Source organism: Heliangelus exortis, chromosome 1, assembly GCF_036169615.1.
Source record: "Heliangelus exortis chromosome 1, bHelExo1.hap1, whole genome shotgun sequence".
NCBI classification, from domain to species: domain Eukaryota; kingdom Metazoa; phylum Chordata; class Aves; order Apodiformes; family Trochilidae; genus Heliangelus; species Heliangelus exortis.
In genome coordinates this window covers 10,122,081-10,149,953 of record NC_092422.1, presented here as the reverse complement: position 1 = coordinate 10,149,953, position 27,873 = coordinate 10,122,081, and the positions used below count along the sequence as shown (strand labels likewise).

At 40.3% G+C, this 27,873-nt stretch overlaps 1 protein-coding gene across 11 annotated transcripts in view; it reads right to left on the bottom strand.

The window, feature by feature from the left end:
* The window catches only part of FAT3 (FAT atypical cadherin 3), a 402,030-nt gene that overhangs the window by 42,957 nt on the left and 331,200 nt on the right, over positions 1-27,873 (bottom strand). For 9 of the 11 annotated variants that reach the window (XM_071733516.1, XM_071733525.1, XM_071733550.1 and 6 more), the window contains 8 exons: positions 26,161-26,357; positions 24,663-24,816; positions 22,983-23,216; positions 9,957-10,346; positions 6,750-6,964; positions 5,958-6,095; positions 3,137-3,280; positions 2,416-2,613 (listed from right to left, as the gene is read on the bottom strand). In XM_071733516.1, the coding sequence (XP_071589617.1) occupies positions 2,416-2,613; positions 3,137-3,280; positions 5,958-6,095; positions 6,750-6,964; positions 9,957-10,346; positions 22,983-23,216; positions 24,663-24,816; positions 26,161-26,357 (1,670 nt within the window). Of the gene's footprint in view, positions 1-2,415; positions 2,614-3,136; positions 3,281-5,957; positions 6,096-6,749; positions 6,965-9,956; positions 10,347-22,982; positions 23,217-24,662; positions 24,817-26,160; positions 26,358-27,873 lie in introns of those variants that run through there. The other 2 variants (XR_011723915.1, XR_011723916.1) reach the window with 2 other exon arrangements.

Sequence of the window (27,873 nt, the reverse complement as noted above, 5' to 3'; positions counted from 1 at the left end):
GCCTGGAGAAGAGAAGGCTCTGGGGAGACCTTACAGTGGCCTTCCAGTACCTGAACAGGCCTACAAGAAACCTGGGGAGGTACTCTTTATAAGGGCATGTAGTGACAGGACAAAGGCTACTGGTTTCAAACTGGAAAAGTGTAGATTTAGGATAGATATCATGAAGAAATTCTTGACTGTGAGAGTGGTGAGACACTGGAACAGGTTGCCCTGAGAAGCTGAGAATGTCTCATCCCTGGGAGTGTTGAAGGCCAGGTTGGATGCGGATGGGGCTTAGAGCAAACCTGGTCTAGTGTGAGGTAGCCCTGCCCATGGAAGGAGGGTTGGGACAAGACGGTCTTTAAGGTCCCTTCCAACCCAAGCCAGTCTGTTTCTCTGAAACACCGCATCAGTTTCTGCATTGCCTGACATGCTCCAAAGTGTTTCAGACCCTGCTCAGCTTGTGTGGATATGAGGGGTTTAAGAGCTTTTCTACAGTGCTCTGTGCTACTTTACCTGAAGCAATCAAGAAATATGTTTGAAATAAATAAAATTTATCACCCTCCAAAACCAAAATAGGTTGCTTGTGCTGCTATTAAGCATAAAATATGAGAACCACACTGCACTTGGACAGATGACTGTATGACCCAGAGCACGTTTGATAGAACCATTTGCACTTTTTTAGAGAGATTAAAAGGGCAAGTTTGACAAAAAACCCAAGGCCATCTTGACAGAAAGGTGTAAAAACTTGAATAAGTGTTCCTTCCTGCACTAAGAAAAATGTTTCACTGAAGTAAGTATTAAGATATACTGCTCCACATATTTACTTGCTCTGGAGGAAACAGAGGACTAAATTATCACTGAGCAGAGATACAGCACACATGAAAGATCTCTGAATTTAGAACTGGGGAGGAAAAATTATAAGCTAAAGAAAAAAGAAAGTCAGTATGGCAATGGCAATATAGACATTACTAGGAAACAATTAATAACTTAAGACACGCTAAAAACCATCCATCCTCACTCCTAAAAGGGTTGGGTGGAATACTTAATTTTTTTTCTTTTTGGTACATGTGCACAAACATGCATACACACATGTACAGAGGTTATATACCATTCCAGTTTCAATTTTTACATTGCATCTTAAAAAACCTTACACAGAAGAGGAACCTGATAGTGAAAAGCAGAAAGCAGCACTCTGGTATATCTGAATGCAAAGAAATATTTCTGTGATCGATATAGAACAGGAAAATACAAAGTATGCTTTCTCTGCAAAAATCCCTACAGAAAATAATACTGGAAGGAAGTAGGCCTCTACAATCCAACAGTGTTGAATGCATCTCAGACATTGTGGTCTGTCTAATATTTCACTTTTATGGCATACTTGGATCTATACAGTTAGATGATGCTTCTTAAATTTTGGCTATATTGGAACTTTGGCTAGCAAATTGCCCTGAAAGCAGGGCATTTCAGAATGCAGCCATGGCAAGAGTGAAAGTGGGGTTTTTTAAATTTTTTTTTTCAAGGCTCAAGAAATAGGTTTCAGGAATATTGAATGGCAAATTTGTAGAACTTTACTTTGATTTGAACTGTTAGCATCAGAGCTTGTATTTTTAAAATTCTTACTAACTAGGAATATTACTGCTATGAACAGTATTAAATGTGCTTCTAAAAGGGCTCTCAGGCTGCATACAGAGAAATTGACCTCAGCAAAGCAGGTGGAGGAAGCCACCATTTCAGACTCAGCTTCAATGACCATGGCTCATTTCAGTGGTGTAGTTCATTCCCTAGATTCGCATGTGTACCAAATTTTTTCTGCATTTTCTCTGTCAGGTCTGAGAAATGTGGACAAATTACTTTTAGATTTACAGCTTTTTGTAATCAAAATCACCCTGGTTACAGAGTTCCTCAACAATGACTTTAAAGCTAAGTTTGAGATGGACTTCTACTGCATGTGTTATTTTCACATTCTTTAAGAGCTAAACTGACCTTGGAAATGTGATTTCATGAATTCTTGGTAGGCTTCCAAAATTTAAGATTAAATTTATGACTTAAAAGCAGAAGTTATTTTCCTTCCTAGAACGATATTTTGCTGTCACTTGTTCCGTGGTGTACTTCTATGTGTATAATGTGTTTTTTATTATTTTCCTCACTTAACTACAGAAAAAAAAAAAAAAAGAAAAGAAAATCTTAAATCATAACAGCCATTGCTCAGAAAATCCATTTCATACAGAGGAAACTGGAAAGGTGGCTAGCTACCTATTTATATTTATATGAAATCAGGTTCAAGGACATCAAAGAAAATATACCATATTGTGCACCTGTAAACTGGAATGTGTGGCATCCAGTCAGTTAAAACCAACCCATACAGGCAATGTACATATGAACTATCAACTAGAGGGTTTTTTTTTCCATGCAGATGCAAAAATCAAGCCATACCTGCACGCAGAGCACATACTCGGTTGCCACCATATGCTTGAAGATGACTGCAGATCTCAAGATGCCTTGAGGGTCCAGTGTAAACTCCTCCTCTTCATTGCCAGTGAGGATGGTGAAGGTAAAAGGGGGGCCATTGTGAAAAGAGTCTTTGTCTGTCACTACCAGCTGCAAAATGCTTGTGCCCACTGGTTTATTTTCCTTTACACATATACACAGCGTATAAAGAAAAGGATTAAAATGATACATATCACAATCACAAATGTTTTGCTATTGAGAATATTCAGCTGATTGCTCTTTGCCCAAGACAGCATTTCACAAGCACTGCTTTTTTGACATCACTTACAGCCCATAGAAGAGGGGCAGAGATAGAAGTACCAACCACATCTCCAGGGACCCATGAGCTCTCCCTCACACTATGTCTGGTCAGGACTGACCAACCATTAAGGCTCACACCCTGAGCAAGGTGCAAAGTGCAAACTCATCCCAGCTGAGATTTTTGAGTCCAGAGTACCTGGCTCAACAGGGATTAATGGTAAAATATGTGACAGATGCTGAGGGTAAGGAGCAAAAGCAAACAGAAACCTACCAAGGACTTAAGAAAAACATGTTTATACTTTAAATCCATCATTTGCTAATAAATCATCAAATGCCAGTTAAATGAAAACAAATGCTTGTGTATTTTAAAAGTCAGAGAAGTTTTTGATGTGCAGGATAAACTTACTTGAATTACAGCTGTATAGTTAGCTGGAGTAAACACAGGGCTGTTATCGTTGACATCAGAAATGTCCACATTGACCGTCACAGATGAAGACAAAGGAGGGGTGCCACTGTCTCTTGCCTGGATAACTAATGAATAACCAGATATCTGCAAAAAGGTGAGAACATTGTCTAATGATGAAATCAGCCCTAAATTTTCAACTCATTTCCTTTACATCCAGTGCACCACCTACAATATTTTAAGAGAAGCTGTTTGGCCCCATTACCTTCCCTGTCCTTAGAATAACATTATTCTGTTTATTGCCATACTGTGTCCCAACAGCTTTATAAGGCTATCAATAAACATAACAGCTTCACTGTACTAAAGTACCTGTATCAGATGCAGCATTCCTGAAACAAAGGGGTAGACAAAAAATAAATAATGGATAGTATTCAGACTCAGACATTACTATTGTAGCTAACGTTTTCATCTCTCCTAGGTGTCAGCTGGAATATGTGACCTGATTCTATTTATCTTAAGAGTTGGTTTCCAGGATAATGTATACGTTGCTTATTAGAGCCAACCACAGTTTGACACACAGCATTTCTAATGTGGTGATGGAAAACCAAGAAAAAGTTCACAGGCAGTTGGCTTAAACACAGTGGAAAACATTTGGGACTACTAGAGACAACAGTCACTGTAGCAACAGGATATTTTCCACTGTTCAGTAGAAGATAAGTTTTTTTTTAAGCCTATTTGCAACAGGCACAAACTAATCAGCACAGCGTGGGCAGTTCAGTGCATCACCCATGGGCCCTCTATGTACATATGTGCCCATGCATGAGGTGTGACAATTTGCAAAAGCTCAGTCTCTGCACAGCTAATGGATGACAGCTTGATTTCATGAACTACATCTTTATGTTGACCTCCTTATGTCTTACAACTACATTTTACTGTATATCACTCCCTGCTCCACAGGGAGAGCTGCTGACAGGTCTGCCTGTGAATCCTGCAAAGGGAGGGAACAAGGGGCCACATGAGTGCCAGATAAAACACCCTGCTCCAGGCTCTCAGTGCAAGGCTGGGACAGGGAAAAGCAAACCCTGCAAAGGGGAACAACATAATGCTAAAGGGGCTTTTTCAGGGTTGGAGGAAATGTCAAAGCCATTTGTGAAAAATAAAAGCCATTTGGGTAGAAGAGAGGTACAGGCTAAGTGTACAAAACAAGGTGGCTCTTCTGGGATGTGGGACCTACCTAGAGATAAAGAAAATAGCTCTTTTCAGGGGCAGATGTAGGGAGGAGGAAGACTGCAATTGATTTGGTGAGGGCATAGGGACACAGGAGGAAGGTTCTTGAACTATGGAAAATCAAGAAACTGAGGCAGCGAATAATTTATTTACTTTTTCTTTTTTGATCTGTAATTTCTGCTGCTAGCTAAAGATTGTTAGTTTTGCAGGATCCTTCCCAAACTTTATGTGTCTTTGCTTTCATCTCAGTGTATCCCAGAAAGGTAGATGGCAAACGTCATGGTTTCTATGTGATTACAGCTCTGGAAATGAGTTTTCTTAAAACCACTGAAACCCGGGAGTCAGCACTGCCTTTGGGGATCTACAGCAGATGGGGCATCATGTATCATTTTCCCTGAAGGGGTCAGAAACACCTGTGTCTAGGAAATGTGCCAAGGAAGCAAAGAAAAACACACTATCACAGCTTATTTTAACCAAGGGAAACACTGGAAAATGCATATCTAACAGAGCTGGCATTAAATATGCTGGTGAGGGTGAATGTGTGTGTGTGTGTGGATGCAGATGTATATAAATGCACTTCAGAAACCAAGTAAAATCATACTAAGAAGTTAAGTCTGTGTTATTTAAGAGGAATACATTACAGCAAATTTGTAGCATGAATATCCATTGCTACTTTCTGTCCTCAACAGTCAGCAGTAGAGTCATTCTGCCACCAAAGACTGACAATTTAATCCTGCCTTTGTGGTAATACCAGCAGGATATTTACCACTGTTTTAAGCAGTAGCCCTGCTTCCAGTAGAAAGCTTTTCCTGCTGAATCCATGTTCAGAGGACAGCCATCAGCTTCCCCAGTTTTGGGGAGGTATTGCTTGGAGGCAGAAGACATGGGTTTCTTTTTATGTTGCAAGACTTTTGAAGCCATGTAGCACTCTCCTGCCCTGCCAGTAGCACAGACAGCTGTATTTATTTGTTGCTTTTTTGTTTTTTTTTTTTTTTTTCCAAAAGCTTCTAATTGCTACCTATGGCAAAATGGTGATAAATCACCCCGAATGAATAATCTAGTAAGCAAACAAAGCAGCAGAATCTGTTTAATGAAGCGCTCATTCACTTTTGGTACAGCCTGGCCACTTCATAACATCACCTCCCCAGTGACATGTTTTGCAGAGTGCTAATTAATGGCAGAGGTCTCAGCTCAGTGCTTGGTGCCACGGTCTGGAGTGTGTTGTAATCACTCTGTTGCACACCCTGCTGCACGTGTGGGCTTGCACACGCAGGAGAGAGGAGGCAATTCATTAACACAGCAACAGCTGCTGGTGGCACCACAGGAGAAATCCAGGGCTTGCTTTTTTCCCTGATCTGGCCTCAGCTGCTGCATTGGGGCAGGATGAGAATGCTAGCAGAGCAGTTGGCTTCTAGATAGCACCAAGGATAGAGCTGGGGTGGGAAGAAGTGGAGTAACATCAAAAAGATCTGTTGGAGTACCTTAGGCTGATCGTTGCAGAATACAAAAGACACTTCTTCAAAACAAGTAAGCAGCAGAGTTGAGATCGATACACATCTGTAAGTCATTGTAAGTTAAGAAGTCCCACATATCTTACCCTTTCTCTATCCAATTTCTTTTTAACCTTCACGAGTCCCAAAACCGGGTCAACTGAAAATTCATTGTCTTGATCCCCATTCACTATGGAAAAATGAATCTGCCCATTGGAAGGACTGTCCAGATCTTCTGCTATCAACTTTTTTGAGAGAAAAGTGAAAATTAGCAAAACAGTTATTAAGCCATCTGTATGATACATTATTGTTCAACACCCCAAATAGTAAAACTTTATATTCCATCAAACTAGTTCCATCTGAACTGCACTCCTCTATAGCATCGAGCATTTTTTAACAGGAGGTTCCCCTTGGAGCTTATCAAAATTCCAGCCTGAAAATATACACAATATTTTAATGGTAATATTCCATAAAACACTTGCTTTCTAGATCCACAAGTTCCAATACACGAGCATTGTGAGGTCTGGGTGTGTCACACTGCATGCCAGCCTATACAAATACCATGTTTTTCACTGAAAAGTTCAGTTTTGCCTTTCCCATAAAATCCACTTGTTTCTAGCTGACTCGTACTTTAAACATCCCATTGCTCTTTCACAGCACACTGGGGTTAAAAATGAAACAGTTGGTCCTATTACTACTACTACTGCTTCTACTTTCTTTTTGGGGGAGGCTGGCAGCAGCCTGGAAAGCAGTAGCAGACAGAAAGTGTTGTCTAGAGAACAGTTTGGGTGATTCAAGACGCAATAGTCATGATTTTTAACCAGTGCAGTGGTACTTTTTTACAGGTTGTGTGGCAGAAGGCTTCACCCTGCCTAAGTGCTACCCACGGCCTTGCTCACCATTATCACTGAGTCACCAATGGCAGCATCCTCGCTGATGACCGCGCTGTAGACCAACTGGCTGAACGTTGGCGCGTTGTCATTGACATCTGTCACGTTGACATTCACAGTCGTCACGGCGCTCAGGGCTGGAGTTCCTCCATCTTTTGCTTCCACTACTAAGTAGAAATCCTTGCACGATTCATAATCCAGCGCTTCAAAAATGGAAATTGCTCCTTTGAAGCAAGGGATGGAACGTCAGTAGCCAGCAAAAAACCAAATAACACTATGGACTAAGGGATCTGACTACAGTAAATAGTACAGTGTGATATTTATCACCATGGCACACATGCAAAATATTCTGTTCTTACTGTAACACTGCCCAGTCCAATAAAAATATTTGGTCAAGTTTCTGCTGCTGTCATTTGCTTAAAGAATGATGCCGATTTCACTTGGGTTGCCTCTGAAGGAAGGACCTTCACAAGGTGTGAAGCAATGAACGGTTTCTCATGAAAATTGTTTTTATTATATGAGTATGGCAGACAGAGAAATCGGGGGTATATCCACCCATTTGTCTGGGCTTATGCACAGAGCCTGTGGGAGAACTGGATGCCGACTCTGGAAATCAGCCCTGACAAGTCAACAGAAATTCACTCCTTCATAATTAACATCTCATGAATTAAATACAAATGAATGGGGTATGAATACGTTTGAGAAATCAGTTGTCTATCATTTATGAGATTAAACAGAGACTTCATCACTCAACGAGGTTTTTTATAAATTTCGGGGTCTTTCATCACACAAATTAAACCTGACTCACTTCATGCACTGTCATCATTTGAACAGGAGGACCTAAAGAAGGAGGGCTTTTGGACTCTGAAAGGGGGGGAACATGAAGGCAGGGATCTGTTCCCTCCCATTTCCTGCCATACTCTATAAAAGATTAGGAAAGTCAGCAGCTCTGCTCTCTTTTCTCTCTGCTTGCTGCTGGCTGTGCTGCTGTTCTTTACGACCAGCTTGCCATGTGCCCATCAGAGCTCATACCCATCGGGTTGTGTATATATATATATAATTATATATATATATATATTTATTTATTTGTATATATTTGTATTCTTTGTTACTTTATCCCTTATGTTATTACCTTTCCCTTGTACTACTAAACCCTTATCCAACTGCTTTCCATTTCCAACTTAAAGTCTCTGGTCTTCATTTCCCTTTTATCTTCCCTTTTTGAGTGTGTGGGGGGGAATAGGGAGGAATTCTGTCCTAAGTTTGTGGTCTGCCCAAACTGTTAAGCTGTGACAATGCACCCAGACTCCCTCTTGGATAGAAATTATTTTTATCCAGGCCTTCCACTTGTTTCCCATGTGCCTTTACAAGAAATGATGAGTAGGTTTTGCACAGATTACTAGTGATGCTATGAAGGAGGTAATACTAGGCATGGCAGGAAAGACTTACAAGCAAATCCTTAACCTTGGCAAGCCTAATCCTTTTCAATATAGACCAATCAGGAGCAGAGATGTATGGGGCTTAAAGGCCATTTAGTCCAACTGCAGCCTAGCACAGGTTAGCTAAGCCTAATAATTCTTGAAGGTATTCATCTCTACTGTTCTTATAAACCTCCAACAAATCAGTTTCCTAACCTTCTTTGGAAATGCATTTCACTACTCAGTAATCATTACAGTTAGGAATTTCTTCCTATCATTTAACCGAAAAAACCAAATGCAATTTGAGCCCATTCACAACTTCTTTTCTCATGACAGATAATGGGGAACAATACCTCTTTGGAGGTATTTTTTACAGACTTGAATAATATCAGTATGTCTTCTTTTCTAGGTTAATAGCCTCAATTCGTTCAGTCTTTCCTGATAAGCCATATTTTACAGACCTTGGATCATTCTTCTTAATCTCATCTGGGCTTTCTCCAAATGAAGCCTACATTTCACCACGAGTTTCTGGAAGAAGACCTGAAGAGAAGCTTCCAAGGGGCTAGCAGAGAGTTCCCACTGACAAATGGTGTGAAGGACATTATTTTTCAAGCCCTGATCAGGCATGCTACATCAGCACTTGGCTGTCTGGAAACTGAGCTCCTGCCTCTAAACCAATAATAATGGAGCTGTCACACATTAATGAATAATAAATAGTTTGGGGTTTTTTTCCCTGTGTGATTAAGCCTCATTATGGGTTTTTATTGATTTATCTCCTCAGTTTTATTGTCAAATGTGAAGCTAAGTATTGCTGTCTAGGCATATTTATGTTTAAATTTTGTTAGCGCTAATCAACATTATGAAGCTAACAGACAACACACAATTATGTTAAGTCCCTTACATGTAAGGCAGTGGCCTCTGCAGAGTGCAGACAGATTTTTGCACACAGAAATATAAATTACACAATACATCAATTTGAAATTTTCCAGGTTACTGGTTATTACAGCTGCACTCAAACAAATGTTACCTTCAGCTTTCAAAATCATGATTGTTTTGTTCTGAAGCCCTGCCAGCAGATTTGTACTGGTCATTCTGAATGTTATGAGAATAAAGGGACCCACTACAGGAAGCACAGAAGAATCATAGCTTACTGTCTATTGACGGATTAAAATCTCAGTAAGGATAAAGAATGTGTCCCACTAAGGAAATGCAAAGAAAATTAGCCTTTTGCACCAATTAAGGTAGCTTTTCTTAGTATTGCTTAAAGAGAAGCAGCAGTATGTTTTTTAAATTTATGATGTATGACCAAAAAGCCAAGCCAAACCATGGCTGAAATCAACTGCCAGACAACACAAATCAAGAGCAGTCTACTTCAATGAAGTTGCATAAACAGCAATCACATGTTAGAACTGCCAGCCATTTGACAACATCTGACAGTACTGCCTGATGTTTGCTAAGGCCCAGACAGTTGAGGCTTTACTCAGCTGGTAAGAGGTGCAAGTGTTCATAACTGTAAGGGTAGCATGGTTTGGCTAACAAACTGTCACATCTACACCGACATCAAGAGACTTACGAATGAAGAAAAGCATTCTTCACTTGAGCTGGGGCAGCTGAGTGTGACTGTACTTTACATCACTCTCCAACCTAAAATTGGTTTTTAACTGTGCAACTAATTCCACATTGACAAGCTCTGAGTCTCTGTTCTTGGAAATTTTTTTGTTCCAAGGTTTTTCCCCAAAGTGTTCACATTTTTCTGACCCTTTCATTTTGCATTCCAAGCAAGAACCACTTTACAAACCTGTTTTTGAGTTAATCCTGAACTTCCCTTTCTCATTCCCCGATCTGATGAGATAGGCAATCTCAGCATTAGTACCAATGTCTTGGCTTGTAGCAAAAACAGAAAGGACCTCAGTGCCAGGCAAGGTGTCTTCAGGTACTGTAACAAGATAGTCTCTTCTTTCAAACACAGGAGGGTTATCATTAATGTCTAGCACAGTAATGGTAACGGTGGCAAATGAGGACAAGGTTAGCACAATGCTCTGATCTGAAGCCTTTACAGTGATGTTATAGGAAGACTGAAGCTCTCTATCAAGTGGATGCTCCAAAATAATAATTCCTGATGACCGGTCCACAGAGAAGTAACCATCTGCAGAGTCTGCCAGGGAATAGGTAACTTTTCTGTTCACACCTGAAAGCAAAGAAAGTGTGAAAGTGAGAAAATGAAATAAAGAAATCAACAGCCTTTTTTCTTTCAGAAAACCTAAACAAAATCTGCTATCACACTGATCCTTTCCATCAGGGGTGGAGCACACAGAGGTAGGTGTGCCTGTGGGTATGGTAATGCTGAAAGTTTGGGAGATGAGGACATGCCCTTCTCACATGTCAAATCCCAGTGGATGAGTTAAGGTCCTTCCCTCATCATGGTACTTTTTTTAATAGATTACTTTACAGAACTGCTGTGTAATGAAACTTGAAGGCAGAATACAGAGATGGTCCTTGCCCAGATAAGCTTACAATTGAATTAGATGAGACAGGCAGAATGCTGAAATTGGAAATGTCTCAGAGCACATCTTGAAGGAAAAGAAATGTACATAAGGGAAAAATAAACCCATAAAAATACATCAGGTGGAACAGAATGTACTTGCTACTGGTGCTGCCTTATTCCACTGCTGAGCAGCAAAATATTGTAAGATGATACCTGTTAGACAAAAGCTGTATCAAAAAACACCTGGCAGGATATGGACATTTTAGAAAGGAGTGTCCCCCGTCGCCCTTAATTTGAGTGCAAAAATTGAGTTGTACAAAATATATCCTGTGTTTTTCAGATACTGCCTGTATCTCCCAATATGTAACACCTAACCTTCTGGCTGCTGAATATGCAGAACTGTGCTAAGGTTGTTGTCAGTAATAAGGCCTAAGGGAAAGGTACTGCCTTGGTTGCCTGCTACACTACAGTGTGATAGTAATTCCAAACCTAATTAAAAGTGAACACAGCTACAGCCTAAGTCAACTCCCTTGATGCTGGTTGATTTTGTGATTTGGTCCTGGGCATTTCACTAAGAGATTACAGCTAAAACACAAAGATCCACTAAAATGGAGAGCCTCTGTTGTTAACATCTCTCACTTGAGCATGTGCTGCCCTTTTTGTTGGAGAACAGACTTTACAAGCCTGACATTAATCAGATGAACAAGAGCTACTAATCCCTTCTAGGCATATTTTGTTAATATAAAATTTGTGACAGTATTATTCTGCTTTCCAGCAGCAAAGCATTGTAGAAATGTCTGATCAAAAGCAGCACAAATCACAGTTGTTTTCTGCTTGACGCAGCAGTAGAGCATCCACACAAGGGGGAGCTGGGAGACTCTTTCTTCAATCACAAACATAAAAGCTACAGAAACTACAAAGTCCTAGACCCTACTTGGAGAATTTTAGGAATTACTATTTGGCCTCTCCTGGGAACAGTTTTTAAGCAGTGCTTCAGATAGTAATGACTATATTTCAAGCATTCAGATGTCTTTAAAATAAGGAAAATTTTAAACAGTGATATTGCAGTGAACCAGGTGCTTTTTGGTTTTCTTTTGTCACAGCAAAACTTCTCTGTTCACCACGGCATCTCAAATGTGAAAAACACTGATGTGCTTCCTCAGCAGAACAGGCAAGGCAGCTGAAGGTGTAATTCCTGTCCTACAGATGAGAAATCAGGCTCAGCTCATGAACTTTCATTGTTGAAACACCTAGACTCTGAATACCCTACACCTGCTGGAAACCCTGCTCACCTCTTCACTTGGCCTCTTTATATAGGCATCCAAATGCTTTCTCAGCTGACAATCAATCAAACTGACAAAAGAGAAAAAGGGGTAACGCCCTCTCTAATGTGAAAAGGCTTCAGATTCTGAATGCTTGGAGATGTCTAAATTTCTAGAAGGCAAGGACCTCAGTCTGCTAGAAATCCTCTCCGAACTTCCCTTTGAAAAAGGGACAGAACTGACCAGAACAATTAATGAGCTAGGAACTAGAGCTGATCCCTGGGGATGCTGGAAGGAAGGATTTTTGCTTGATTCAGAGCATACAGTTGAACACCCAACCTACACAAGTTTTAACTATAAAGGTATTTAGTATTCTGTACAGAGGTCTCCTCATGTATGCCAGTTTCTATGCAGAATTAAATACTTCTCTGAAGCTTTCCACACATATGTGTCTGTGACTGCAGGAGAACATCAATCTGGTTTGGGTTTTTCTCTAGGACAAAACCCCTGTATGATGCTCACCACAGCATCCCTGGACACAACACAGAAGATTAAGGAACTGTGCTATCTATAGACATAAATATCTATAAAGGAAATGGCCTACCCATGACTCATGTCTTGGAACACCCCAAAATTTCATCAGGAATAGCCTTCAAGGGGGAGTGAGGAGAGACAGAATTTGGTGCATGTGACTCCATGCAGGGTGAGTTTAGACACGAGAAGTGATAACTTCAGTGACTGCAACCTAATCTATACATAATCAGACCACTCTCCCTGTATTCTGCTTCCTAAAGGAGATGCCCACTGATTAACAAAACATGAATATTTTTTTGATAAGTGATTGCTAGTCATCCTGTAATAGAGACAATTCAGATACAAATTATGTGGCATTCTGGTTGCTAACTCTAATATAAGGGATTTTAATGCAGAAACGGAGAGTTACTTTTTGAAGGCAAGAACTTTTCTTCCTGCACAGGAAGAGGAATACAGAATTTTTAGGGATGTGGCTCCTATCTGCTGAGAAAGAAGTATCCACCAGTGTGTGTCAGTGGCATCCCTGCCATGGAGGCGATGGTCGGTTCTGCTGTGACTCTAAAGGGGATGTTTTCTGTGGAAAGGAAACAACTGCTCCAATACCACGGTTCCTGAATTGGTAAAGAGAGCAATCCTCCCACACTGCTTGCCTGCAGCTGTTGAGGGGATTACTGTTTGCAAACTGTGTTGTATCTGTTCACCTACTCACTTAAACTTCTCAGATTTCTAAGGTGCCAATCACACACAGAAGCTATTTGAACATGGAGAGATTTGCAGGAATTACTATGACTATAAGAGGATTGCAATACATTTATAAATAAAGGAATAAGCAAGCACGTTTCTATTTAGGCTTGTATTAGCAAATGATACAATATTTCCCATTGACAAATCTGTTGTTTGAAGAGTTTGTACAACATACAGCCATACAGTACCTCCTTCAGGATTTTTTTCTTGTTTTCTTCTGTACCAAAAAGGGGCATGCACTGAATGTCATATAATGACATTTTCTGTGTCATTAATACTTTCAGTAGCACCAGGAAAAAAACAGCTTGTCTTTGTTACTCAGGACTACCAAATTCCTCCTTGTCTAACTCAGAATCAGATCATTTCTGTTGGTAAGGACCTTTAAGATCACTGAGCACAATCATTAACCTGTCACTGTCAAGTCCACCACTCAACCATGTCCCTAAGCAGCACATCTATGTGTCTCTTAGATACCAGCAGGGATGGTGATTCCACTACTTCCCTGGGCAGCCTGTTCCAATGCTTGGCAGCCCTCCCAGTGAAGAAATTTTTCCTTATATCCAATCCAAACCTCCCCTGGCACACCTTGAGGCCATTTCCCCTTGTCCTATCATTTGCTGTTTTACCAACACCCACCTTGCTACAACCTCCTTTCAGGTGCTTGTGGGGAGCAATAAGGTTTCCCCTCAGTCTCCTTTTCTCCAGGCTAAACAGCCCCAATTCCTTCATCTGCTCCTCATAAAAGCTCTAGACCAGCTTCATGGCTCTTCTTGGGACACACTTGAGCACTCAAGGTCTCTCTTGTAGTGAGCAGATCAGAACTGAATGCAATATTTGAGGTGTAGCTTAAATGAAAATGGTGGAATTACAGCACCATTTAATTCAGACCATCACCAATTTAAAGGCTGAGCATTAACAAAACAGCCATAATCCCCACATGACAGTGAGCTTCTGCAGTGGGCATTACCATTTCCCATAGGGAAAGGTATTTCATTATTATCTCACACAAACTAAAATTTACATGTATTAAAGACCACACATAGTGTGTTTCTCCCTTCTGCTTCCATCTGTCACTCTGAACTTATTATTTAATGTGTTCCCCAAGTATAGGTAGCCTTCTCCTTTATATCTGGAAAATAATGCTTTGTCATTTGCTCATTTTAATTTTGAAAACCTATGCAAAGAAAAATAATGGTGAGCATTAAAAATATGCAAATAAGAAGTAAAATAGAAATCTGTACAGGAATAGAGCTGTAATAAAAATTATCAATTTATCAGTGATTTGCAAGCATGATATCTGCACTTCCTCTTGGCTTTGTCTTTCATGGTGTGACCATTAACACCAGCATGTACCTATGGCCTTTCCTCATTACACAAACATCAGCAACAGCACCAGTTACTGGAATTCAAAAGTGCAGAACTTCAGTGACAGCAAACAAGACAAAAGAGGAATACTAAACCTGATCTTCTAATACTTACTCCATCATTCTGAGATGAAAGAGAAAAATCTTGTCATATGTACCTTGCTGAACTGTAGACTATACAGTCTTGGAAAGGGAAAAGATATTTCAAGTGTTTTTTATGATTTAAGCAGAAGAGCTGGCCAGGTTCAATCCATAACACCGCTACCAAGCCAGGCTTTCACTGTTTTGTGCCTTTTCTGTGGGGCAATGATAGCCTTAAACCCAAATGCCTTTATTCACATCAGTGCTCCAGATGGCCACAGTAACATGGGATGGCCACAGGGCCACAGAGAACAGGGATGAAGATAACCAACCCCTTACTAAAGGAAATATAAGAAAATGGCAGGTAGAAGCTCTTAGTGGTTAATTGGACCTTCCTATGGGTATCTAAAACCCTGCTTTCCATTTCATCTGGATTGGGTGGTGTCTTTATGGATGGTAAGATGAGATCTGGAAGATTTCCTCACCCTCCCTCTGGAATGTTTCCTCACCCCCCTCTCTTTTTTTAGCAGATATTTACCTAGCCCAGGGTACTGACATACAAGACCTGATATGAACACTTGTTTCTATCAGTGCTGCTGAGTGATTTACTTCCTCGTACTGATCAGGCATAAGCTTGATTATTTTTCTGAAGTGGGGGAAGCCAGTTTAGATACACCTGATTTATGGTTTTACATCGCAGCCAACAACATTGGACAACAGAGCCTGAAGCAATGAAATGCACGTGTAGAGCAACAGAAATATTAAAATATATGCATCCATGTATGCATGCATATATATAAATATTCATGCACAAACATATATCTGTGTGCTGGTTTTGGCTGGCATAGAGTCAGTTTTCTTAACAGTAGCTGGTATGGGGCTCTGTTTTGGATTGGTGCTGAAAACAATGTTGATAACACAGAGATGTTTTAGTTATTGCTAAGCAGTGTTTACACACAGTCGAGGCCTTTTCTGCTTTGCACCCCACCAGAGAGTAGGCTGAGGGTACAAAGAGGCTGGGAGGGGTCACAGCTGGGACAGCTGTCCCCAACTGACCAAAGGGATGTTCCAGACTTTATGACAGAGTATAAAGGTGGGGAAAGAAGGAGGAAGGAAGGGCATTTGTCTTCTCAAGTAACCATTACATATGGGGAGCCCCACTTTCCTGGGGATGGCTGAACACCTGCCTGCCATGGGAAGCAGTGAATTAATTCCTTGTTTTATTTTGCTTGTGTCTGCAGCTTTTGCTTTACTTGTTAAACTGTCTTTATCTCAACCCATAGTTTTCTCACTTTTACTCTTCTAATTCTCCCCCCATCCCATTAAGGGCCATGAGTGAGTGACTTGGTGGGGCTTGATTGCTGGCTTGGGTTTTACCATGACAATATGTTTCAGGGATCCAGTTTAAATATAAGGCTTATTCAGTCAATGTAACCCAAGAGATTCAGGTCTCCTTGTCTAGTTCTTTGCCTCCATGTTGTTAACAATGTCTTAAAAAATCTCAGAAATTAAAGAAATGAATAGAAATGACAGTATAAATACATCAGGAATCTTGTAGGGTCATCTGATTTATCCCTAAACAAAGAAAGGATGGATGTAATTTTTCCCCAAACAAAAGCCCATGCTTTGATCATGAACCTGCATGACCTCCTTGGATAATACCCAGTGCCTGACTTTTCTTAAAACTAAAAATCTTGTTCTGACTTTTTGCTGAGATTGAATAAAAATCATAAAAGATGATGGTAAAAAAAGAATAAAGACTGACTTCTTTCCTTAGAGCTAGTTATCTGGTATCTAAAGACTGTTAAACTTTATCAGCTCTCTGGTCCCTGGCACACTCTCTCAACTGTTTTAATATTTCCTTGTAGCTCATGTTCTCCAGACCTGTGAACTTTCTCTTAAATCTCCAGGTATCCCACATCTTCCTGGAAGTGCTGTACCCAAAACTCATTAGAGCTTTTCAGGTGAGGATTTGTGATCACAGTAAACAGAAAGAGCTACTTCTGTTTTCCAGTATTAGTCTTGTTTACCCCTCTCATTAAAGTATTTGCCTTTCCACACCACTATGAAAGCATCAAGTTCCATTCTCTGCAGTCAGCCATTACCCAGACAATACTTGTGCACTTGGTTATTTTTATCCAAAGGATTTCACATTTGTCTTGATGACCTGTGCTGTACTTTTCCATACCACTTTTCCAGCTGTTAAATCCCCCAACTAAGACTTTGAAACCACTCAGGGTACTTGCAGTCCCTTTCTACTTCCTGACACCCATCAGTACTCAGACCTTATTCCTACTTATCCATTCAGGAATGAAAATAAGAGCAGTGCTGCACCCAGTTTCCTTCTTAACTTATCTCTCCAATGGAATAGCCAATTCACCTGATACTAGTTTCATGTAGACCACGTTTCCCTAGCTTGCTTGTAAAAACAAGCATCGTGTGTTATGATGTCAAAGACCACACTGTACCTCAGCTATACCACCCATAATATTTATTTCTGTAGGGACCCTTCACATGTTGCAGATGGAAATAAGATTGATGCCTCCTGTTTGTTGAACACGGCCTAGTTCTTAGTTATCTTGATACACATGTACTCATTATTTTAATGCAAGTTGAGTGACTAAGTTCCTCTGATTAACTGTCTCCAGCTTTAAAAATATGGCCCCTTACAAGATGCAACAATGGGGCCATATAGAAAGGATTTGGTCTTCTGGGTGCCAAGGCACAGGAAGCAAAATAAGAAATAGAGCTTTTTTAGGCAGAAACATAAGCTTTCTATCATGTCCCCAAACACTTTGTTTACCTCCTAACACTAGGTAAGTCTAAACTCCATAGAGCCTATTATTTTTTATTTGGCAGTTTTTCAAGGCCCCAGTGTGCTGCATCTGTGCATTCCTAGAAGGGATTCTGTTTTATTAATACAGCAAAGGCTGGCTTTTCTTCTGAACAACTCCCTGGGTGAACCTGGACCTGTATGTGTCCTCAGGAGAGAGCTGAGAGCTTTGAGCTTTACACATAATGCTACCTAACACTTTTTTCTTATCTGAGATGGGGATGTGGGTCACTGGACTCCCACTCTCCTTACAGAACATAAGTCTGAAGGCAAGGACATCTTTCCAGGAAGGAGGAGTATGAAGCTATACTGTCATAGACTATTACTTTTCATTGAATAAGCCCTGGGAAACAGCCCAGAACCCAGTCACCTGCTTGGCTACACAACAATGCTCACTCGTGGATTGTTTGTTTGTTTGTTTGTTTCCAAGTGATTCCTGAAGCCTTTTTCAAAAAAGATCCAGTGATAGTGGAGAGGATTTCATACTTCAGCTAGAACTCCTTGCCTATGCAATGCTGTTTTGAATAGCAGCAGAAAAAGGAATTAATAATTCAGGTCTTGCATATCCTGTATTAGTGCACTAACCTCTGGAATATTCTAGAAGTCAGTGATGCAAAGACTGTGGGTAAAGATACAGGAAGCTTCATCTATGTTTTATAGAGAATGAGCCATCCTCTGCAAAGTATCTTGTTACATTTATTTTACAAACACTCAGACAATTTCCAGAAATATCATCTAGCTAGTGCTGCCTTCATGGACAAAGTTACCTACCTATTAGCTGCTGGATTTTAGTAAATCTTCTGTCCTGATATCTGTTATTCTCATTATTCATGTTTCAGTCCTTGTTTTCCTCTTTTCCAGATCCTGAATGTCTCAAAAGTTTCTATATCCATTTTAAGGGACCTGCTCAACATAAAAAACCTGCCAAGTAGATGTTTCCTGGAGGGCTGCAGTTTCTTCTCCTGTACTTGACAGAGAAGGTCAGGGTGCAGATTTCCAATAGTGAGAAAGTCAAATGTATTCTCCAGGAAGGCAGAGTCCCTTCTGCTGCAGCTCTTCCACATTGTGTGAAGAGGTGAATAATTAGTCCCCTTCAAACCAGGCTGATTAGACTTGATTGATTTAAATTCTCCACATTGAATGCAAACACACTAATCAGATGACTTCAGAATTGGCTCATAAATCTTGGTCCAAATACTATTTAAACTCTATACAACTCTTCAAAAAACACAACTTAATTCAGTAAAAAGTGAACTGTGTAAAACAGGGTTGTATATACTTTTGGGAATGCCTCAAGTCTTATCCTGGCTCCTTGAATTTGGCTTTCAACACTCATTTTTTCCTCACATCTACCTGAACACCAAAGCTTCAAATATGGAGAACTGATGAATAAACCTAAGGCTGTTTTGCTTTCTGCTGTGAGGCTACAGGCCCTGCAGAAGCCAGGACACATCTGGGTATCCTATGCACAGAAGTGAGAAAGTACTTTGAAAAAAATGGCATACAGCTTATTAGTTTTACAGGATGCACTACTGAATGCTGTAAAATCTGCTATTACATGTGGGAAAATGTTTTCCTAAACTACACTTCTGCAAAATCTCATCTCCCATTGATCCTTTTTCTTTGAATTATCTCCAGCTTGGGAAGAACTGGCAGTCAGAGAAGGAATCAATGTGGGTTATCTGCCTGTCTGCACTGTTCTTCCAGGACACAGTGAGGATTTTAAGCTTTCATTTGTACCCTCATCTGTGCATGTCTCTAGTTATCCCCAGAGGACCCCTTGGGTGCCCATGCTGCACAGCACTCCAGGAACACCTCCATCCTTGAAGATATCCAAAAGCCAGATAGTCCTAAACAGCCTGCAAAAGCCTTGCTTCTTGAGCAAGGTAGTTGGACAACATAACCCTCTGGAGGTCCCTTCCAACCTCAATGAAACTGATTGTGTGAACCACGTGGTACAACACCTTTGCACCCATAAGGCCAGGAGACACGTTTCTTGCGAGACTGTCCAAATTGCTTCTTCAACTATGATTTGTCATCAGGCATAACGCTGAGGTCCTCACCTTTAGCACACAGAGAGAGCCCCTCCTGACATGTTTGCTATTTGCACAGGCTTGCAAAAACTCAGGGTCATTCCTGCTGGGGTGTGGACCATGACCCGAGACAAATACAATGTCAGAGAATGGAGCAGCTGGCAAAGGATGACTGCCTGGCTGGGCAGGGGAGCAGGTGCAGACCTTTGCTATTTATAGTGCTGACTACTATTTAGGGAAAACTCAGATCAGTCTGAATTGTGTTTCTGAGAAAGTCCTAGAGCTGGCTAGCCAGACCATGACCTGAGCACCCACTGGCTGCTTGCAGGCTGCATGTCACCACCCCTGTGCAATGCACTTGTATGGGCCCTGGGGCTGGAGAAGGGGGTGAGGACAGAGTAGGGAGGTCTGTGCACTGCAGTGAACTCTCTAACCAAAGGCCCCTCTTTTCTATTTTTTCACATGCTTTTGGTTTCCTGCACACTGGCTGCATGCAATGCAAGGTGCAGGCTACAAGAAAACCTCATCCATTGATACAGGTTATCTGTGCAGGGAATGTGAGAGGACCTGCATGAGCACATGGCTTTGGCTGTAGGACAATGCAGCGATTGAAAAGCAGAGGTGCCAGGAGAGACAGGACTGGCTGACAAGCTTGTTCCTATTCTAAGAAAAATTCAAACTCCACGTTCACCACAAACCAAGCAAAAAATCAATAGGTAGTGAAATCACTAAACTGACTACAAATGTGGATGGTGTGGAAGTGCCAGTGCCCCAGAAGTGACGAAGAGGAGTGCAGAAGGACAGATGACACACTGCTTATATTTAGTACAGTAAGTGATCCTGTCTTTGGTAGCCTACACCATCAATTAGCATGGAAACAGCCCTGAGCTTGGAGATCAATGGCAAGACAAAGCAGCTGTAATTGAGGCAGGACTTTCTAACCATCACTAAAAGCACTGCTGAGTTTTGACCACCCAGTTATTCTCATGCTCTCACCTTAAATAGCAATTTGAGCTCTAGGTTTATTTTGATGCTTATAATTTTTTTAATGTCATGCTTGCCACAAAGTCCCATGTAGGTTTTCTCAGAAATGCTACTCTAGCATGACCCTAATTCCTTTGAAACAGACTGAGATTCTATCTGTCTGATCGATTTATCCAGGTAATTACACCTCAATATTCACTCCAACACTTCTTATGTCTTAATTTGAACAAAAAGGAAGAACTTGGCACTTTGATTTGAAGACAGGGGGAGGGGGAAAATCCTCGGCTCTCTCTGATCTTGTCTAAAAAAAATTTAAACCAGCATTTTCTTTCATTTCTTCATTTTCAGATTTCCAAACCTGGTGGTGTTGAATTAGTAGGAAAAATTGTCTTGTGGAAATTTTAAGAATTTCCTGTTGAAGCAGGATGGAAATTAAAAATGCCTTATATTAAAGTTACTAAGATGCTTTAACAAAGAAACGTGTGTATATTCTCTTCCTTCAAGCAATCTTCTAATTTAGGACACCTAGCTCCATGACAAGGCTATGTAAAATGAACTTGTGGGCTATTAGAACTCTTTGATAGCTAAAGCATTTTTCTTCTGTTGAATACTATGAAGAAGAATCACATCTTCTTCAGTGTGTCCAATCACTACATCTAGTTTCTAAGCATATATCCAAATTACAAACATATTTAACAATGATTTATTTCCTAGTCCTTAAAATTCCCAGGACATTACAAGTTCAGGAACTCTAAGAGGTATCAAATACACAAAGCAGATAGATCACTATTTTACTGTTATCTGGAAACTGCCTTAATTATGCAGCAGCACCTAATCACAATATTTTCAGTTTTATGTTAAATGTTATACTTGTTTCAAGTTTCATCTCAATGGCCTCTATACTTAATTCATTCAGCCTGTGGCTCTTTATAGCCCAAAATTCTAGAATTGACCGTAAGATGTTTCTTGAATGCTAAAACTTTATCCATATCACTATTAGTGCCTCGAATTATGTTTTCAGGGTAATGCTCCACAAAACCTGACCACTAGGAATATCAATAATAACTTTTTCTCTGTGCTGGGAACATTACAATACCTGAATTAATTCATAATATAGCAGTAGAGAATCAGTGATTTTGCTATGGACTAATAGAATAATAGATAATACAAAACCTTATTTTGATAATCAGAGTCACTTTCATATGATACAGCATCTTGATCGATTTTCAGGTCTAATTAAAGTACCTAGCCCCTTCTTTATTCATTACATGCATCCTCCCTTTAACTTATCTAGTTTCAGAAAGGAGATGTAGTGATTACCTCATGGTTGTTTGGTTTTTTTTCTTTTTCATTTCTAACCATCTTAAGTAAAGTTGGTACTAGCAAGAACTTTTCAAAAATTTTGATTCTAATTCTTTCTATCTCCCCCTATTTCCTTGAATGTCATCTCACCTGTGAGAAAAATGGTAATTAAGACAACAGTGGAAAACAACAATACTGGGACTTCAGACTGTTCATTAGTTTACTATCAGTAAATGGCTTCTCATATTTTGTGATTTTTCAACCAAGGCATATAGAGCAGCATTTCATAGATACTTCAATGAATGGTTGCTGCTCCTCTACTGATCCTTTGTATTTTCATTGTCAGCCTTAGTAACATCTGAGAACTCAAACATGCACTGTACTGAAGAAAAGGGGATTTTAACATGAAATATATGTTCATTCAATGAAATCTGTGCATAAAAAGTGGAGCTACTCAGGCCATAGTTTTTACAAAACATCTCCAAAGCCACAGGAATGAAAAATAAACTATGGGATGCATTTATTCCAACTGAAGTGAATAATCTAAAAAAAAACCCTATCTGATATTCGTCAGGTTTTACTGCTGTGTTATGCAAAATATACTCCTCAAATATTTATAATTGGGCCTAGATTTCAAGGTTAAGGTCTTTATGTAATAAACTATTACAGTTTAAAAAAATGTACAGTTAAGCAACCAGAACATTTATAATGTACACTCAGTGTACAACAATGGTTTTATGCTAAGGTAACCAGCTGGAACAAATGGGAGTTATAGCAGCATAAAACTCAGGAAAAGCTGAGATTAATCATGTATAGGTCCCTATGGCACCAAACTATTTTACTTGCATAAATGGGTATTCAAAACCATGGCCAAAGGAAAGAGGTGAAACCATCGGAGGAGCAAAGTTGGAATTTACCCTCAAAACTATCATTTACCCCTTAACATCTTGGATCAAAAGAATAAAAGACTACATGCTTCTGTGGCTGCTGCAATACTTTTCTCTTTGTAACGTCATTATGTCAAGCTCAGCCACAAGCCTTTCAGTGTACAAAAACCAACAGAGAAAAATGAGAAGGATACAGAAGCAAAAGGAAGAAAGCATGAGGAAAGGCAGCAATAGAAAAATTATCTGTATTGCAATCTCACCAACCTGTGGAGTTTTCCTGTACATTTATTACTGTTTGCAGCATTGCTTACTTACCAACATCAGGATCAGTGGCTTGGACTCTTGTTAATAAAGCTTTAGTGGCTGTATTCTCATAGACACATGCAGTGTAGTGATCAGACGAAAACACTGGTGGATTATCATTAACATCTTCTAAAATAAGATGGATTTCTGATTGGCAGAACCTGCCACCACCGTCTGTAGCTCGGGCAACCAAGTTGTACACAGGAATTTTCTCTCGGTCAAGAGTGGCCAAGGATTTCAGCTCACCTAAAATTCATTAAAAGTAGAGGTCATCATTACTGTTGTAGCATCATTTTTAATTTGTGTATCTTAAAACTATGTATTTCACAGGAATAGGAAGGAGGAAAAAAAAAATCATCTTTGCTTATTCCAGTGGATGGATTAAAAATTCTCAGCAGCATGACTTCTCCCTCTTCATCCAGAAAATGGAGCTGCAAGTATGAATACAGGGAGGGTAAACCACTCATGGTGACCTTCAACAGTCTACAGCTTCACCCATGTGAACATCACTATGTTTTTCCAAGTCTGTCTTTTTATTAGTCTCAAGACTATTAAGACATAGAAACACATCCTGAATCTCTGAATCTGATGGCCGAAGCCATAATAAAATGTAATTTTTCTAATGATACTATTAAAAATTAATATCAGTAACACCCTCTCTCCTCCCCGCAAAGCAATCTCCAACCAGCTCTGAATTCCTGTGTATACCTCTGGAATCTAGCCTGAAAAAGACTTCTTATTCTTTCAGAGATAAGTACCACAATAAACACTGAAAAGAAAGAAAAAGCCAACTTGTTCAGGCTGTGAGAGCTTTACCCATGATCCATTTTGCCCTGTACAGATAAGCAACTTCCAAATGTCACCACATCAGCAAAATGCCTCTGTGAGCTGGATGATAAGTTTTGGGTTAATTTTGTAAAGACTGTAAGTAGCAGTTAAATACAGAATTTATTCTTGAAGAGGGCAATGCCTCCCCTTCCACACCCTGCACAGATGTCCAAATGACTCCGTGTGCATCAGTAACACTACAGCACTGTCTTCTGCTAGCCAGGCAGAGGAGGCATTGCATAGGGAAGGAGTTAATTCTATCATTATGGAAGCCAAGTTCCTAAGATTAAACAAGGGGTAGGATTTTTATTCGTGGGAAAGTGATTTTATTTAGCTTTACTTCATAACAACCATAAAACCTAGATCTTAGCAGAGATCAGTATCTTTTTCCACACTAACTGCCAAGTGCCAAATGTACAAGACCTTTGTAGAAATACACTGTGTTCAAAAATTCATTACTGATATCCTTTCTTTTCCTCCTCCAATTCTGTGTATAACAGGAATACTTTTTTAATGGGGTCTATATACCAATGTATCTATACCAAGTTGGAGGAAATTAGAAGTAAACTCTGAAGGTGAAGGAGGACTGCACTGTCAACTTCCCCTCTTGTGCATCAAAAAGTCACCCATAGGTGCCTGAGATTGGTATCCACTGTTCTGATTGTAATATCCATCAAAGACCAACAAAGATGTCTCCTTTTCTCCTTTCTACCACCACCCCTTCAGAAGTGGTCATCCACACCTGCCATAGCTGTAAAAAACATTTGATAACCAAGAGTAACCTAACTCTAATTACAGAAGCTGGGACCCACCAATGTCAAGGAATTAAGAAGGATATTTGGAAATATTCAGTTGTTGCCTTACCGTTTTCTGGATCTAAGAAAAATTTATTGTTCCCAGCACCATAGAGAGAGTAGCGAATTTCACCATTGGACCCAATGTCTGCATCTTTAGCACTGATTTTAAGTATGACTTTGTTTGATGGAATGTCTTCAGGAAACAGTGCTGTGTATGCAACCTAAAGACAAAAAAAGAAATGCAAGCTACATTGTAACAGTATTTTATAGTCTTTGCACAACTTTTATTTTTAAATGTTTGTAGTGAATTTTTTCTACATAGGAAAATTTGTTTTTCTTTATGTAATGTATTCCAAGGAGTTCAAATCATTGCTAAACTTTGAGGTTTCCCCAAACCATTGCCATATTATGACTCCTAAGAGGGCTTGTCTTACATGTTAAATACTATCTCATTTTCTGTCTTCTAGTTGCTTCATTAACACCTACAAAATGGAAACTTTGATGTGTGTGCTAATGAAGACAACTGTTTTTATCTCCTCACTCAGCAGTGCTTGAGGGACACAAAGGCAGCATTCCCCAGAGTGGTGGTTACAATGACAGTGTCCATCAGTGGCAATGTAATGATAGGAATTACATCAGGTTATACATCCGTATATATCCTAAAAGATTCTGTGAGCAGTCCTGTTAAAGAAATCTGGGTTTCACGGTGCCTTTCCTTTCACACAGGCTACTACTGTAGTAGTATCAGTTCCTCACATGTCCCTTTCACAGAACAAGACAGCTACTGCTGTGAAAGCTGTGGACAGGCCATACCTCATGCTTGCCTGACATGAAAGCAAGCTACATTCTTCTGTCTTTTCCACTGGGCTTCCGATGTCTATCAGGTTCAGGAAGGCTGAAGTTAAACCAAACATTTCCACATTTGTTGTGAAAGGACAGCATATTTTTTTTCTGCAGGGGAGGAGTGGCTGCCCCTTGCTATCTCACAATGCTTCATTTTTTCTAAGGCAAAGCAAAGCCACTGTGGAAAAGATTCCTCTGCTATCTTTATTAGACTACTATGAGTAGAGGGGTCATTATCCCCCTCCACTGTGCTCATACAGTGATAGAACAATTAGTAATGGCTTCAAGCTGGAAGAGGGTAGATTTAGATGAGACATTAAGAAGAAATTCTGCACTATGAGGGTGGGACAGGTTGCCCAGAGAGGTTGTGGATGCCTCATCCCTGGAAGTGTTCAAGACCAGGCTGGATGGGCTTTGAGCAACCTGGTCTAGTGGGAGGTGTCTCTGCCCATGCAGGGGTGTTGGAACAAGATGATCTCTAAGGTCCCTTCCAACCCAAAGCATTCTATGATTCTCTAATCCTTTCATGGATTCACAGGACTTGGCTTCACAGGACTATTTCATCCTGCTCTTCTCTCAGAGAACTCTAGATTTTTCAACTAAGACCTTAAGGATGTAAATTCACAGTACCTGTGAATATGTACTGTAAATGGCAGGGACACCCATAGGGAAAGCATTGCTTTCAGCACAGCAGTTGATTGCTGTGGGTCCTGCTAACTCACCTGCTCACAAATCGGATTATTATCATTAACATCAGTGACGGTCACTTCCACAGCAGCTTGGGTGACAAAAAGGCCATCCGTGGCAGTGATGTTCAGGTAATAAATGTCTTGCTCTTCCCGATCTAGAGGCCTTTTAACATAAACCTTCCACTCATTCTGAACCAGTCCCAGAGCAAACTTCCCTTTGGGGTTCCCTCCTGAAACAAGATAACACACAATGGGCTCGGGTGTCCCTTCAGAGGTCCCTCCTAGTTTAAACAAATAGATGCATAATAGAGGACCTGGACTATGCAGCCATCATTTGTTTTACAGTGATTGGTGCTTTCAAACTCTCAGACTTGGGAAATATGTAATGAGATTACATTCCCTGTGTTTATTGCCCCCTGAACACCTTGTATGAAAGTGAACCAATAACTTTCTGTGGAAACAAAATCCATTTAGCAGAGCTGAAGATGATCTCTTGTTTAGTTCCCCGTAAGGGCAATCAAATTCAAACTGTGAACAATCAATAGTCCTCTCAGGCTGGTACAATTGTCTTTCCACTTAGTCTCGGGAGAGGATGTAATACACCGTAGCTCTTGTTACCAAGACAATTTCATTAGCTGTTGATTATGCAATCAAGGACTGGAAGTGGGTTCTATTAAGGAATCCTCTAATGAAAGCTTTATCATACAGCTGTGCTGTTCCTCTGCTCATTAAAATTCTAGTTTTTAAAAAAGTTTACATGACACAGGAAGACACATTAGTATTAAATAGTCCTAACAAGAGGTCATTTGAGAAGCAGTTGGAAGATAAGCAGTACAATTAGATCAAATGTATCTGAGAGTGAAAGCTGGAGAAGGGAGTGCAGGAGACAGAGCAGAACAGCTTTTATTGTGCTGTAACAGTGACACTGAACCTGGCAATGCTGCTCTTTCACATCATTAAAAGGCAGCCCAGTGACAAAAGCAAGTTGGGAGAGGGTAAGTTATGGTCCAGGTCATCCTCAGGAAGGAAGTAATGACATGTAACAGGCAGAAGGGTACAATAATCAAGGCAGACACAGTTGGTAATGTTTCCAACACTTATTTACTCTTTCATCTGAAATGATACAGTTTCCTGCCTGCTCCATGAAGAAAACACCTTCAGTCACCTCTCTCTGAGCCCAATCTCATCCCTCTGTCTCACCAGACAGTAAAATCTTAAAACTAATGTTGTGGTTTAACCCAGGCAGACAGCTAAGATGCACACAGCCATTCACTCATTGCCCCCCAGTGGGATTTGGAGAGAGAACTGGAAGGGTGAAAATGTGAGAACTCATGGCTTGGACAAAGTCAGTTTAATAGGTAAAGCAAAAGTTGCGTGCACAAGAAAAGAAAAAAAAAGAATTAATGGCAAGTGTTCAGCCATTTCCAAGGAAGCAGGGCTTCATCACGCACATTGGCTACTTGGGAATAAAAATGCCATCACTCCAAACTTCCTCATTCTTTCCCCAGCTTTCATGGCTAAGCACAATGTCACATGGTCTGGAATATTCCTTTGTTGAGCTGAGGTCAATTCCTCCAGCTGTGCCCCCTCCCTACTTCTTGTGCACCCCCAGCCTACTCACTGGTGGGGTGATGAGCAGAAAAGGCCTTGACTCTGTGTAAGCACTGCTCAGCAACAGCTAAAACATCTCTATGATAGAAACACAACACTGGCCACAAAACCAGAACATTCTTCATACCAGTCGCT